Source organism: Parastagonospora nodorum, assembly GCF_000146915.1.
Source record: "Parastagonospora nodorum SN15 chromosome Unknown scaffold_26, whole genome shotgun sequence".
NCBI lineage: Eukaryota > Fungi > Ascomycota > Dothideomycetes > Pleosporales > Phaeosphaeriaceae > Parastagonospora > Parastagonospora nodorum.
The window spans coordinates 195225-209728 of record NW_001884574.1 but is presented as its reverse complement, the minus strand read 5'-3'; the positions used below and the strand labels follow the sequence as shown (position 1 = coordinate 209728).

Genomic DNA, 14504 nt, shown 5'->3' with positions numbered 1-14504 from the left:
AATCTCCAGTTCAGTTCTGTCACATCGTCAAATTGGTGAAGTCCGAGGGAGATGTTACCTACCATCACGGAAACCACGAAGAAAGTAACAAGACACGAAACACGACTGTCGCGGCACATCATCGCGCGAAAAATAACCCCCATCCATCTACAATTTCGCCTTGACCCCAAAACTCTTCTCCACAGCCTCAACCCCCCTCTTCGCAACATCCTCATCCTGACTCGGCAACCCCGTACTGCACCCAATGGCCCCCAGAACAAACCCATCCTTCTTAATAGGCACACCGCCCGCAATCGTCATAAAGCGCCCACCGTTACTGTGGTTGATTCCATACGCCGGGCCACCAGGCCAGACCGCGTCCTTGTACACGGACGTTGGGGCGCGGTGACCAGCAGCCGTGTAAGCCTTGTCAATGGCAGTGTTGATGGATGTGAATTTGGCGCCTTCCATGCGGGCAAAGGCGAGCAAGTGGCATGCGTTGTCAACGACGGCGATGTTCATTGGGATCCCGATTTCTTGGGCGCGGGATTCAGCGGCCACGAGGGCGGTGCGGGCGCCGGAGAGAGTTAGGGTGGGGACTTGTTTTGTTGACATTGTGGCGATGGAAATAGATTTATGGTTTGAGGAAGTTTGACTGTTACTTTGGTTGTTATTCCCCGGACTGAGGAGATGATGATATTAGATGGTGTTGTCGGATAGTGCAGGCGTTTTTCGGAGGTGCCTCGGTTGAACGGCAGAAGATGACGTGACTGGTATTCTTGGAAGGTCTAGCCGAGCAACTACAACGCGTCTGGACGCGTGTCTTATGTTTGGCGTCCTTCATGACTTTCTTGTCTGCTCAGAGATCTCAAGCCATATGCTGTTCGATACTGCGTACCTTGAAAAAATTTGTCAGATGCTGGTATCTGCCTTCCAGAGTCCACCTGTGGGAAGCCGTTACAGCGACAAAAATGCGAACTCAACCGGGTCGCCTGGCGATGGAGAGTACGGTAGGACTAGGAAGGGCTTCGATCCTTCATCTTCTTGGACATTCAAATCTCTTCAATCTGCGTCCTTCTTGTGTCTTCTTGTCAATTCGAGCTTTGCGTTCCACACAGCGAGCCCTCTTTTCCACCACAGTTATCACAAGGCACGTTATCTTGTACGCAATCTCCACATCTCTTCCACACTTCTGTTCTCAGCATGATGGCAAAGTCTCCAGCTGCTCATATTTGAAGATTGGGGACATTTGAGGTATTTGCAAGTGTTGATGCGTTGATCGCTTTGACCAGATCATCTGTGCTTCATGTTATCCAGTGTAAGCTTTATGTTGTATTAATCAAGATGCCACGCACTTTTGAGTGTAATTACTGTGAAGAGTGGCGCGCTGTTTACTGTCTACCTTCACTTGCGCGAAAACGCGACGCGAACGATGCGAGCGCCATTCACCCAGTCACGGACCCACATTTCCTGATTTGCGCAAGTACTGGCGATTGTGCTCCCGGCTACGCAGCATCCGCGCAACCAACAACAAATTTCGCATCCTCAGCTCAACCACCCTGCGCATCTCGCGAACATGGGCATTGGCGATGCACAGAATCTGAAGTCAGAGGCAGAGATCCTCGCAAGACAATCCCGCCCTCAACGCAGCTCGACATGGATTCCGAAGACCCGCGATTGGCGTTATGCGACTGGTGTCATACAGCACGATGACTTTGATGATGCGCCGAAGTCACGATCAGTATGGGACACTCTCGACTACGACTACCAGGTAGGCGAAGAGGCTGTCCATACGACGAAGAGCACGGGGTTGCGAAATTTGCCAGCCTCACCGAGCAATGTAGCACCATACATCATAGATTATAAACCCATGACCATGCCGAAGTCAGGGTGGATGCAGGTAAAGAGGCTCAAGCGCAGCGACACCCCAGATGTGGTTATCGGAGTGGCCAACTACGAGACGATGGCTCTGATAGTTCGTCTGCACTTCACGCGCGAGACTCGAGCACAAGTAAAGGCAATTTTGGAGGGGTCTGCTGAATCACGGACGCCTCCTGTTTCCTCTCCCAACACTCCAGCTACAAGTCGGACAGCAGAGTCCATACGCACTCCGCATAGGCTAGACTCCATCAAGTCTCTTCATGCTTTCCCACTCTTCAAACGTGCTTGGGTAGATGAGACGTACGACTTCAATGCTGCCGCAGTCCGCTCGAAGATCCGGCCCATTGATCGAGCGTACGATGAGCTTGGTGCCAATTACCATTGGTACAATGACGCTGTGCCGGCTGATGCTGTCTTCCCACCTGGAGTGCCAATTTCTGCGAAGGAGATCAGCGCCTTCTATCCGCATCACGTGCGCTGGAAGGGCGTCATGGTGCGGCTAACGAAAAACGATTACAGAGGACCTGACATCATGGGCATGCAAGTGAGTCAACTTGGCTCTGATTCTATCTAATTCGCGGCAACTGACTGTCTATAGGCATACTTCCGTGGCGAACCAGATCATGAAACACCACCTTCCCATATAAACAACTATCAGCGTGACGCAGTGAAGACCTCCCTTCCCGGTTTCAAGACCGCTAGGTACAAGGGCAAGTCCGACTGTAACCTCCGTACCGATCAACTTGTCCCAGGCCCCTACATCGAGAGTATGAGCAAAGGGTACACGCTGCCTTCCTTCGAGGATCTGGTACGAGGTCTGCGTCGCTTGCCATCTGGACTCGATGCTCGTGGCCTGACCACATGCGTCTCTTGGTACCTCAACATACGCGACACGTTCACGCCCAAGCTCGAGCTGAACGTACTGCATACACAAGCGCTCATCCGTGCTTTGCGCGAGCCACTTAAGCCTTTTGGTCCGCAGAATTTGGATCGAAATGCTTTGGAAGAGTGGCGGAACAGAGGCTCGTTCGAGACAGTGGAGATCGAGCACAAGAAGCGCCAGCATCAGCCTGTAGCTGATGAGACGACACAGGACGGAAGATCACAACTGCATCTAAATCTTGATCAGGAAGATGTATCGATGAAGGCCACGCTACCACTGCGACATATCATGACGTTCCCTTTCCTTGCGCTGCATGGCGTCTTTGCTGAGGCACTCAAGCTAGGCATCAAGAAAGCTGAAGTACACCGAGCTGCAAGGAAGGAAGAAGCGCACGAAAGTGCCCCGAAAAGGTCAGCAAGGACAAAGAGTCAAGATGTTGAAATGGCAGACGAGAAGGAACAAATTGCTTCAGGTCCAGACAAAACGCCTGAGCAGCCCCTACCAGAAGAAAGCAATGAGCCGCACCGCATCCCCAAGCGCCCACTCGCCGTCGAGACAAGCGAACTATCATCTCACAAGAAGCTCCATATTCCTAGTGGTCCTCGCAACCCTACTCCGCCTCTACGCCCGCTTGCACCAGCGCCTCTACCCGAAGGCCGTCACTTGGCTAATAACAAGCCCAACGTTCCTACCAGTCTGCGCAGCCCTAACGCCCCTCGGCGTATGCTTGCTCGAACGCCTCCACCCGGAGGCGGCTACCCGGCTGATTGGAAGCTCAATACTTCGCCCATTCCACGCAGCCCTACTCCTACTATGATTACTTATGCGCCAGCGCCTCCACCAGGTCGTGGGTTCCGAAGTCGGACCTGGATGTCTCCGGCCTTGTTGGCAGCACGAGCATCGCTCACGCCACCACCACCGCCCCCTCCACCTCCGCCTCCGCCGGCGCAGAATCAAGGTGAGTTTTACGGTCAAAGACAGTCTCAGGAGCTGCGCCCGGATCGGAATGACCGGACAGCATACCCTCTTGAGAATGGATATGGTCATAGAGACTTATGGGAGCGGCGACCGGATCACGATGGTCGAAATTTATATCGTCCTGACAATGGGTATGGCCGAAGAGACTTTCATGAGTGGCGGGAAGAGCGAGACGGTGCACAGGCCTTCCATCCTGACGATGGCTACGATCGAAGAGACTTCGAAGAGCGGCGAACAGATCATGATGGAGGAAGTTCATATCGCCCTGACCATGCATACGATCATGGACACTTCCAGGGGCGGCGACAAGCACACGATGACGGAAACTCCTATCGTCATGAGGATCGACGAGATTTCCAAGAGCTGTCGTATGATCGGTATGAGGGAAGTAGACATCGTCCCAAGGACGGGTATGTTCGTGATGCATCGTATCCGTCTCGGTCTGATCGTCAGTATGACAGACGCTAGGTACGGCCGATTGATTCCTGGAGATGAATAGGATTGGTGATTTCATAGCTTCTTGCTTGGATGAAGCTTGCGCCACCAGCAACTTAAAACACCACTTCGAATAACACATTTCCATAAAGCAATTTCAAGACTCCAAGCCAACTACACCCTCCCTTCGCTTCCCCCTTCATATCCCTGATCTACCTTCTCATTCTGGTGCTTGTCCCCATATTTCCACCACCTGCGCGCGGGTCTACCCTGCTTCCCTTGCCTGTTTCGCCACATCCTCCACGCCAAGTACAGCATCATTAAGGGTATGAACGCAATAAAGAAGATGATGATACCAGCTTGCCAGCGCTTGAGATAAACATTACCGAATTTTACGCGGTCGTTTGCGTGGCCGGAGCCTTTGTAGTAGCGCGGTTCAAGGGGGTTGCTGTTGTGGGGTCAGAGATGTCGAGAATGGGGTGGATGAGTGGAGGGGAGTACTTTTGCATAATGGATTTTTCGGAAGAACTTATTTTAGGGGATGTTGTGTTTGGTTTATCTGTGTTTAAAGTGTTGCGAAGATGTACTAAATGCTTTCGAAACACGGTGTTCCATGATTGAAGTCATACTGGGAGGCCTGACATGTACACAGCCCTGTCTTGATCCACCGAACTCCACATGCATATCGCATTTAGCTTTGGGGAAGGCTATGCTTGGGCCTTGTCGTCTTGCCGTAGCGTCCGATCATGCTGCGTTCCGTGCCGCTTATCCCATCTCCACTGAACGGAAATGTGCGAAACACACGTTCATCCATATCTCATCTCTATCTAGACCCTCTACCCGCTTTCGAATCTTTACGCAATGATACGCCCATAGTACTCCGTCACCGGTTGCATCCGCGCTTCCATCTCCCTCCTCTCTCTCTTAGCACCCCGAGCCTGCTTATACCTGACATACGTCCCCAGCATCATGCACGGCAACAACACGAATATGAAGATTCCAGTGAGAACGATGGCGGTGATTACGAGTGCAAACTGCCAGCTCCTGAGGCGTGTGGCGCCGAATTTGACCCAGGCGTTCGATTTGGCTATAGTTTCTGTGCTGATTTTGCGGGTGTGGAGAGTGCTTGTATATGGTAGTTAGTGGTATGGATGGAGTCGGAATCGGTATGGGGAGATATGTACTGTGGCATGTTGTTGTCCGAGGGTTTCGGAGACATGGCATGTGTTGCATGGTGTAGGGCTGGGAAATGTGGGCCTGGGTGATGTGATACATATTTCCCTTCATGGACTGCGTCTACTGCGTGCTTTTGAGTCTCATGACCCGAAGTTCGTATAACGAGGTGTTGTGGTGAGATCTAGAGCCCGATTTGGTATTGCATGCCTGGGCGGGCGTCCTTGAGTGCCGCTTATCCGCGCTTGGCTTTGGAAGGGATATATACAGGCAGCTCCCCGAGAGGAAAAGAATGTGTAGATGTAAGAGGGTTAAGAATTGCGACCTGGGCGACTTGGAACCGTGCTGTAAGAAAGTCAAATGCGACACAAACAGTACTGTTCCGTGAGCAAAACTAGACGGCTTTATCACCGAGAGCGAATTGTCACAGCGGAAATGTCCTATTGAAGTAGCGAAGACCAGAATATTATCCTCGAGTCGCACACCTTTGCTGCAGCATTTCCGTGACCAGCGCTTGCACATACAAGATGTGCACTATCAACAAGATATAGTAGACGGAAGTCCGAAAAGGCGCCGATATATAAAGCCGCATCATGACCCCCAGCTATTTAGCCAGCAATGATATGCATTTTCATTCAGCGTCTTCGCAATGTCGAAGCTATTGATGGTGGCGCACAGGGCACACTACCCCAGTCTGAACGACGTCACTCAAAAGCCACATTCCCCAGCCTTAACTGCTGTGCCTTCCCTGCTGAATCAAGTTGAGCAAGTGCCATCGCATAATCTCACGATCCATTTCAACCTCATCGCTCCAGTCAGCCTCTATGAACGCCACCACCGCGCCGCATGTGGCACGATCGCATCGTTTATTATCGTGATTTTGCGTACAACCGCCAACGAGCGCGCATGGCGAACGGCAGCATCGGCGATGTACCCGCCGCGACATTTGCTGAGTATGTAGATGACCCTTTCCTAGAGACTCCAGACAGTGCAGACGCTTCAGAGTCGTCCACGATTGAACAGGAAGAGGATTTGCGCGATGCGCCGCCTACCGCGCCGAGTCAATTGGGGCTGGCGCAAAAGGCAGAGTCTCCTGCACGATGTCTCGCGCTGCGGCCTGGGTTGGCGCATCGGCTCTATTCACACCATCTGCATGTGCGCGCAAAAGCTAAGCTGCAACGCGACAGGTTGCTATCCGGCCCGATGATCGACATCTATGTTGGCGAGGCCAAGCGCCACTGGTCCCTACACCGCAACCTGCTATGCCACCATTCCGAGATACTCGAGACGGAACTGGAGGGGGATGGAAATGGCAGCAGGAGGAAAGATAAACTCGAACTCTACGAATACGATCCAGCCGGTTTTGAGCTACTGGTCAAGTGGCTCTACCAGGGCAAGCTTGACGACGTGTCAGATATGGTCGACGCGAATCAGAAGTATGAATACGCCGTAAGCTGCCACAAGCTGTATCTTCTGTGCGATCGCTTGGACATGCCTCAGTTGAAGAACGTTGCCATGGACCAGTACAGGAAGGGGCTTAATCAGGCTGAGCTTGTGCCCGATGCCGACGAGATTGATGAAATCTATCGCAAGAGTCCAGTAGGGTCGCCCTTTCGCAAGCTGATGACACGGATTGCCGCACGGCAGATCATGGACCCTGGTAATGAGCGCGACGTTGAGACGTACCGCCAATGCTTCGACAAGAGCCCGGACTTCGCAATCGAACTCGTCAAAGCAATACGGAGTGAAAGTGGCGGCATGTTATTCGACGATCCTACTGAACTGAAGAACCCATGCGATTACCATGATCATGAGGACGGCCCTAATTGTCATGTCAAGGGCAAGGGCAGAGTCAAGCATAGTAAGTTTACAACCCTCTCCAAAACCACAAACGAATGCTAGTACCCACACTCCTCACCATCTCTTTGCCGTCCACCCAGACGCCTAATAACACCCATTAACCAGCCCGCAAGACTCCAGCGCCCCTTACCGCCCCATCATCAACCAAATCAACCCACTCCACAAACTCCGCCCTGCCTCCCCACCCTCTCCCCCCGCCTCCAAAAACGCCTCGCCAGCTTCCTCCTCGCCAAGCTCGCCTTCAAGACCGGGCAAGCGTGGGTCCGCTGCGCCGTCGCCTGACCAGTCCGGCGATCTCAACAGTTGGTACTTCACCGGAAACGGCGATGGCAAGTCTGCCGCCCAATCTGGACGCCGCGAAGGACAGGGAGAAGTGGCGGAAGATGCCGTCGCTGGAGCACAGGAAGATACTCGATTCGACGGAGACGCAGTCACACCTAGTCCCAGGCGAGCCCCGCCGAAGCTTAGAAAACAGGCCGAAACTAGCCAGTGAGAGGAGGGAGACGATTGAGGAAGAAGAGGGCGAAGAGCAGCAGACGCCGTCGAGAAGAGGACTTTGGGAGTGGGCGAGAAATGGCTCGGCGAGACTTGATCTCATCGGGCGCATACCGCGTCCTGAATGGCGAGGCCCGGTCTTCATACGCAACCGGGACACCGTTGAGACGCAGGACGACTTCAGCGTTCCTTCAAGCACCGCGACGGAGCCCGACAATGTCACATCCCCTTCCTTCGCGCAAACCAAACAATCTTCCGACGACTTGATTGCAACTGCCTCGAGTACGGGCAGTCCGGCGTGGCAGCAGAATGTAGATGGGGCTGGGGAGGCGTGCACGCCATCAAAAGACAGCGCAATTTCGACGCCAGATACGCCGACGCCTCAGCAGCGCAGGAAGGAACAGTCGCCGACGAGTAACGGCGTACATGCTGCAGACACACCCACCAAAACACCTGCGGCAAGCGAGACGCCTCAGAGTAAGACGAGTAAGAGAATTTCTAGTCCGCACTCGATCCCGACGTACAAAATCGCACTCGCGCCGAATCTTCTTTCGTCGGCTAGGGGCGGTACCGCGACGACTTGATCTCACCTGAGTGTGCATTTGAGTCTTGTTTTTCGTTTGGTTTGGAAGTTGCTTGAGATACCCCCTCCCCTCGTATACGTATATAATCCGAATGAATATCAGTGCATTTCTTTTCGATGTAGGAATTTTCACTTTCGCAAGCTGTATGCAGGAACGAATTACAATTGAGTGAGACACGGACTCTTAAAAGGGTATGCATATGCAAAACGCTATAAATTTTACTCTACCACGCCGACTTCCACTTCCTTTCTCCCTTCATCGCCCCTCCCTCTTAACTCTCCTAAAGCACGCAAACTGCACCTTCGTCCCCTCCCTCAACCTCTTCAACGTGCTCCTCAACCCGCCCAGCTCATCCTGCAACCTCACACGCGCCGCATTATCCGTCTTCGCATCGAGCACCTGGTAGATATCCGTCTGCACCTGGGACGCCACCTCAGTCGTGTAGCTCGCGAGCGGTCTGCGGCCATGAACTCCACATCCAGCGTGGCTTGCATGAGCTGCGGCAGGGATATGGCGGCGAGATTGGGGGAGCGGAATGTTGCGATGAGAGACTGCGTTGTTGATTCGAACAAGGACCGGAGAATGCGCGGGGTGAGGGGATAGGATGTTGTTGACGACTCGGTGTGCACGATGACGAGGTCGAGAAGCACGGAGAAGACGAAGGGGCTGGGGTCGCGGTCTGCGACGCCTTTGCCGGGCGGGGGAGGAGGTGCCCATGTAGGGCTGAACACGCCGGATTCGATTGTTTGTGCGATTTTCGTGGCGTGGGGTTTTGTGTAGGAGAGGAAGAGTTGGGCGTCGAGTTGAGATAGGACGTCCCGTATGCGGTTGGATTCGTCGGTGAGTTGCACGCTGAAGAGGGTTTCAAAGAGGGAGAGAAGGGAGGGGGAGATTGAGGATTGGAAGGCGGACATGTTGGAGAGGGTGAGGAGGAGGCGGATGGACTGGACTTGTTAGTATATCGTGAGTCGTTGTGCTGGGTATGCAAACGCACCTTGTTGTTCGAATCGACTTTTCCCCAGCCGTCTTCCTCCATCTCGCGTGGGTCCACGGTGATGTCGTCGCCTCGTACTTCAAAGTCCTCGCCGATGGCTTTCCTTCCTTTCTCTGCACACTCGACCATGCCGCTCAACGTGCGGTACAGACTAGTAACGAACTGGCTTCGGACCATTTGTAAGAGTTTGCTGCTCGGCGGCACGACGACGTCCACAGATGTCTTGGTCGAAGGTTCGACATACAGTGTCTTTTGCAGATTGTTCAGTAGGAATGTTTGCACCGCCATGAAACGTTGCGGCAAATTGGTAGTATCTTTGCGGTCAGGATTGCGAGTCCAATCTTCAAGCACCTTGAGCTTTTCAGCATCGGTGTTCCAAGCAGCGCATACAGCTTGCGCACAACGCTCGCGTACGCTACCCAGCAATGATCGTAGTTCTTCATGGAGACGAGGAGCTGCTCCGGTCTCAGTGAGCCGAAGCGACGCCAGTTCGTTTGCCGCTGTTCCGACTAGTACAAGCGTTTTTGACAGATAGTGTGAACCTGAGAGTGCATTCGCATGTGGTGGCCAGAAAGCATACTTCTCCCAGCTTTCGCCACGGTTAGGTGACGGGGGCGGCATATTATTTGGATCGAAGCGGAATCTCGAACCCGATGTAGGGCTCAAAGCCGCACTGAGTGGTGTTCTTGGCGTTGTGGGTGTGGGTGAGGTTGGCAAGGGCGAGAAGAGCAAGGACACATCCTCAAGTGGCGGGTCAGAGAAGAATGAGATCAGGTGTTCGCGAACAATACCGATCAGTTCGGTAGTTCCCTTCTCGAGCTCGATCTTGTTCTCATCAGTGAGTTTGTGATGGACTGACGACTGGTTCTGGTAGCCTGTCGGTAGGTTTCTCTGCGCGCGACCAGATATGAAGGATTGGGTGATCTCCCAGTACTCGATCAATTCACCTACGAGGCCACCTCGGTTGGACAGAATCGTGTTCATGGAAGCATAGCAATGTTCCCAGAACTCAACGACCTTGGGTGAGTCGAGCTTCGACGGCTCCACGCTCATGGTGCTGCTCATGGGAACCGCGCGCAGGTGCTTCTGCTGCTGACGCAGGCTTGGCTTCTCGCCGTTTGCCAAATGTCGACGAAGCACCTCAAGCTCGACTCTAGAGCGCTCGCAGCTCGAATTTAATCGTGACTTGAGATGGTCGTAGCGCGACAGGAGCCAGATCCAGATGGGGTTGTCCTCCACGCCAAGTTCGAGCATGATAGAGATGATGCTCATGTACTGATCAGACCTGGTCTCGTCCGTCCCAGTCTGAAGTTTGGTGAAGTGTGTGTTGGCCAGTCGCTTCCACGAGTCTCTCTTGAAGTCTTCGATAAGACGTTCAACTTCAGCCCACATCCTCGCCGTCACGATGACCTGATGGAGTTTCGCGTCTGGCAGTGGAGATCTCGAGGCAGCTGCCTGCTCTGCTATGGCTCTTGCATCTTCGGCATACTTGCGCGCACGCTTGTACTCTTCCACAATTGACTCGTGGTCCTTGCGGCGTATTGCCTCCTGCAACGCGGACGCCACTTCAAACAGACCGCGATGCTGGTCCACGGCCTCTTGTATAGCCTTGAGAGTCTCCTCCTTCTCGCGGCCATTCAGCGCGGGGCCCCAGACCTCCTCTGCCTTGGCCGCAACCTCGGTGAGCGGGACCTTGATGCCATGGACACCATATTCGCTCTCCTTAATCAACGCATTCTTCCTCTTCTCGGCCGGCGTCTTGATGCCGGGCGTAAGCGTGTCGCTCACCTTCCTCCCAGAGAAGCTCGAGCGACTGCCAACCCGTGAATGCTGCGAACGTGAGGGTGACTCGGCCTCCTTGCCCTGCTCACGCATTTCGGTGTACACGCGATCAATTGTAGCTTTCGCACCGACGAAGCGCTCAAAGTTGGATTCTACAAGCACCTTGAGCGATGCAGACTTCTTTTCGATCGAGTTGGAGAGGTACTCGAGGCCGGCCAGCAGCATGTCGGTCGAGGCATCGCTGTGGACCTGTGAGAGGAAGAGCTGCGGGGAGAAGGTCGTGGAGCTGAGCAGGAAGCGATTGCCTATGTCACGTGTTAGACCATTCATATATCTTGAGGTTGCATATGCACATACGCAGCTTGATATCATCCTCTACCTGCACGCTCCTTGACCGCAGCACCTGGACGACACTCGGGTACATGCCCAGCGGGTCCTGCTCATCTTTCTGCACCAGATTCTCCTTGCCATCCTTGGATATCTCCGCGCCCGGGACCTGCCGCGAGAAGCGAGATCTATCTTCCAGTATCGAATAACGTGACCGTGAGCGGCGGACCGGTTGCGCTGCTGCGGCGGGGGGAGCTTCCGCGTCTGAGTCGGAATCGTCGTTCTTCTCGTCGGGCCATCGTGTTGGCCATAGTGTCGAGAGGTTGTACTTGTTCAGTATTGCTTGCTCCAAGCCTGGGTCCATTGCAGCTGGAGCAATCGAGTATGTTGTTCAAGCTTGGTGCTGCTCGTCGCCGAGTGGTGGTGAGCCGATACGTGGAATGCGACCGCCAATCACAGCCGCGCATCGCTTGGCATGGCTCTCGCTCAACTTTAGTCACGAACTTCCGTCTTCGTTTCAACCACTGCCATGCAACAATATATGGATCACCTCCTCGAACCTCAATAACTTTCTAATCCCTGATACTCACAGTCACTAACGAAACCATGTCGATACGCACGTCAAACCACATCAGCTCTTGCTCACTTTCCCGTTCACGCGCAACATCGTTCATCTTGCTATGTATGACCATAGGATGTCTCTTCGTTCCATTCTATCAGCTTTAGATATGTCCGCTTTATCACTCATCTTACCATGGCACATGTCTCAATGCTCAACTGCCTTCACCTTGCAAAGCACATTGCCGTCTTACGATATTTGAAGCTCAACAGGTATTCAGATTTACTCGCGAAAGATGAGAAATCTCTCTCACCTGTCCTGCCGCTCGCCCTTGGGTGTGTTAGTATATAGCACCCTACTCGATAACGTCGATTCTTCTTCCTACACCACACTCTTCTTCTACATAACTTACTCCCTTCGACTCTTCAGTCAGCTACTTAGCACAGCGCCTTGACTCCGACAACCTCTTCTCGGCTTTCAGTCTAGACGACATCATGGACTCGTCTTCGTCAGGTGTACCTTTGTCGCCAGGTTCTCCAGGCGAAGCACCTCCATCTCCAGCGTCTCTGGATTCTCCACACACAGAGAGCGGTCCTTCGTCAGATCCTCAGATCCCAGATCCCACGCCATCGCTAGGCTCTCCATCTCCAGCTCAGTCTGTCAGTAAGCGAAGGTCCAGGAAGCGGACAAAACCAAAGACCCCTAAGAAGCCAGCTTCGGAGACGCAATACACCATCAAGGGTATTGTCGGAGAACGCTTGTGGCTTAAAGAAAACCAAGAAGAAGTCATGACGTCTAACTTGATTGGGATTGTCAAGATGTGTGTATTGTGTCGTATTCATCAAAGCAAGACTAAACTGATACAGTACCTTCAACAACGCCCCAGAGCAAGACCGACAGACCAGGAAGTCCGAGATAGTTCCTCCGGACTTCCGACGCACCTCTTACGAGACTTCGATCACTCTGAGTTCCAACACATCGAAGGCTACACACGCGAAACACCGCGACAGGAAGGATCTCAGACTCGAGGCTCATAATGCTTTTCAGGCAATCTGCGTGTGGGATTTGATGAAGGACCTCAACCGAGAGCGCATAGAGCGTCAACTCATCTGGAACAAGAAAGAGGATCCAAGTTCTTACATCTCTACCTTCGACAGTCTTGGTATGTGCCTAAACTCCACCACGTTTGAGAAGTAGTGTCTAACATTACTAGATGCTGCGCTCCGTCGCGCGAGATTTCATTATGACGAGAGCAAGCGTATCGGGCAGCGTGTCTTCATTAGCACGATCAACAACGTTGGTCTAGTGGCAGCGACTGTGTCAGCGAGGTGCAAGACTATCGTGACAATCACCACCAAGATGGGAAGATCCATACCAGATGTGGTGAAGAGTTCAGACCACTACTTCGACGTCGACATCCCAGTCTGGATTCGTGACTCCAGAAAGCCCGCAGATCGCTCGGACCTCACAGTCGAACAATTCGAGGAGTTGGGAGTTGACATGTGGATCTCGATCACTGAGCTTCGACGATCCAACCTTTCAAATGGTCCGAAGAGCAGGATCTGTACCACCCGTGACTATATTTGCGCGAAGGGCCATGACTATGAATGGCTGTCCTGCGGTCCCATCGCCAAGTCTCTGATCATGGACATCGTGCCTTTCGACGGCAAGGTTCTCCATAAGCGGCAAACCACCAAGATCATCCGAAGCCTCGATAGCACTGAGCCCTGGATCTGGAGCTGGAACGAGAAGAGATGGGTTCTGGACGCCGCTCTGACCGCCATCGCCGAATTCCGTGATATGGAAGCCCATCAAGCGCGCGAGGCACTCAAGCGCAAAGCAGACGGACTTTCCCATGAAGGTGAAGAACAGCCAGTGAAGCGCATGAAGCTGATTGAGCTCACACTTGTCCGCCCCTACATGAACTTCTCAACCCGTCGACAGAGTGTGATCATGGCTCATTGAGTTAACAGCATCGACATGAGATGCACTCGCCATCAGCAGAACATTCCGACTGGCACAGGATTTCTGGAGGTACATTTTCTTTTCTTCTCTCCTTTCTGACAGCCTTTTCATTCTTTCTTTCTCATGGGCACTCTTCTTTTCATTTCTAAGATGGCTATCTTATTCTTTCGGCTTGATCATCGGATCTTCAAGCTCACCAGCCCCCGGCAAAATTTCTCTCCGCCTTCTTCGAACGAGAACGGTGAAGCGGTAGCTAGGATGGATTGAACATCTTTTACATAACTAGACAAAATATCTTACTGCACTGAATATATTCAGCTTTCTTCAAAAACTTGCTTAACAGTGCGCTCCTAGAGACTATTAGACCCGCGTATATGCAGAGCGGACATTAATTATGCCGCTGCCTGGTGGCCTGTACCTTTACCTTCCGTGGACGCAGGCTAGCGTCTTCTCACATTCCGTCAGGTCCGACGCTCTCACCCTTCATTACCGCAGGTAAAGGCGCCATTGCTACTGCTGATCCTAGAACCAGTGTCTATATAAAGTCTGCCCTGACCTGGGTCTCCATCTTTCTTACACCACCACCACCTCCTCCTCATACTTCTCCTC

At 53.0% G+C, this 14504-nt stretch overlaps 7 protein-coding genes across 7 annotated transcripts; 3 read left to right on the top strand and 4 right to left on the bottom strand.

Moving 5' to 3' along the window:
• Positions 1–594, bottom strand: SNOG_13358 (hypothetical protein; the record flags this gene model as incomplete). Its single annotated transcript, XM_001803515.1, has 1 exon — positions 1–594. The coding sequence occupies one exon, from the start codon at positions 592–594 to the stop codon at positions 148–150; it is 447 nt and encodes a 148-aa protein (XP_001803567.1). The 3' UTR covers positions 1–147.
• Positions 595–1555: 961 nt separating this feature from the next.
• On the top strand, positions 1556–4220 carry SNOG_13357 (hypothetical protein; the record flags this gene model as incomplete). The annotated part of the gene is made up of 5 exons (XM_001803514.1): positions 1556–2010; positions 2098–2404; positions 2519–3427; positions 3544–3701; positions 3731–4220. 5 exons carry the CDS (start codon positions 1556–1558, stop codon positions 4218–4220), a joined length of 2319 nt encoding a protein of 772 aa, XP_001803566.1.
• Positions 4221–5010: 790 nt separating this feature from the next.
• SNOG_13356 (hypothetical protein) lies at positions 5011–5375 on the bottom strand (the record flags this gene model as incomplete). The annotated part of the gene is made up of 3 exons (XM_001803513.1): positions 5011–5104; positions 5132–5281; positions 5341–5375. The coding sequence occupies 3 exons, from the start codon at positions 5373–5375 to the stop codon at positions 5011–5013; spliced, it is 279 nt and encodes a 92-aa protein (XP_001803565.1).
• An 800-nt stretch (positions 5376–6175) lies between these two features.
• Positions 6176–8246, top strand: SNOG_13355 (hypothetical protein; the record flags this gene model as incomplete). The annotated part of the gene is made up of 4 exons (XM_001803512.1): positions 6176–7230; positions 7295–7636; positions 7680–8142; positions 8187–8246. The coding sequence occupies 4 exons, from the start codon at positions 6176–6178 to the stop codon at positions 8244–8246; spliced, it is 1920 nt and encodes a 639-aa protein (XP_001803564.1).
• Positions 8247–8630: 384 nt separating this feature from the next.
• Positions 8631–11735, bottom strand: SNOG_13354 (hypothetical protein; the record flags this gene model as incomplete). The annotated part of the gene is made up of 4 exons (XM_001803511.1): positions 8631–9212; positions 9263–11349; positions 11402–11540; positions 11601–11735. 4 exons carry the CDS (start codon positions 11733–11735, stop codon positions 8631–8633), a joined length of 2943 nt encoding a protein of 980 aa, XP_001803563.1.
• Positions 11736–12424: 689 nt separating this feature from the next.
• SNOG_13353 (hypothetical protein) lies at positions 12425–13895 on the top strand (the record flags this gene model as incomplete). The annotated part of the gene is made up of 3 exons (XM_001803510.1): positions 12425–12750; positions 12797–13092; positions 13144–13895. The coding sequence occupies 3 exons, from the start codon at positions 12425–12427 to the stop codon at positions 13893–13895; spliced, it is 1374 nt and encodes a 457-aa protein (XP_001803562.1).
• Positions 13896–14054: 159 nt separating this feature from the next.
• On the bottom strand, positions 14055–14403 carry SNOG_13352 (hypothetical protein; the record flags this gene model as incomplete). The annotated part of the gene is made up of 2 exons (XM_001803509.1): positions 14055–14148; positions 14351–14403. 2 exons carry the CDS (start codon positions 14401–14403, stop codon positions 14055–14057), a joined length of 147 nt encoding a protein of 48 aa, XP_001803561.1.
• Between the last annotated feature and the right edge of the window lie 101 nt (positions 14404–14504).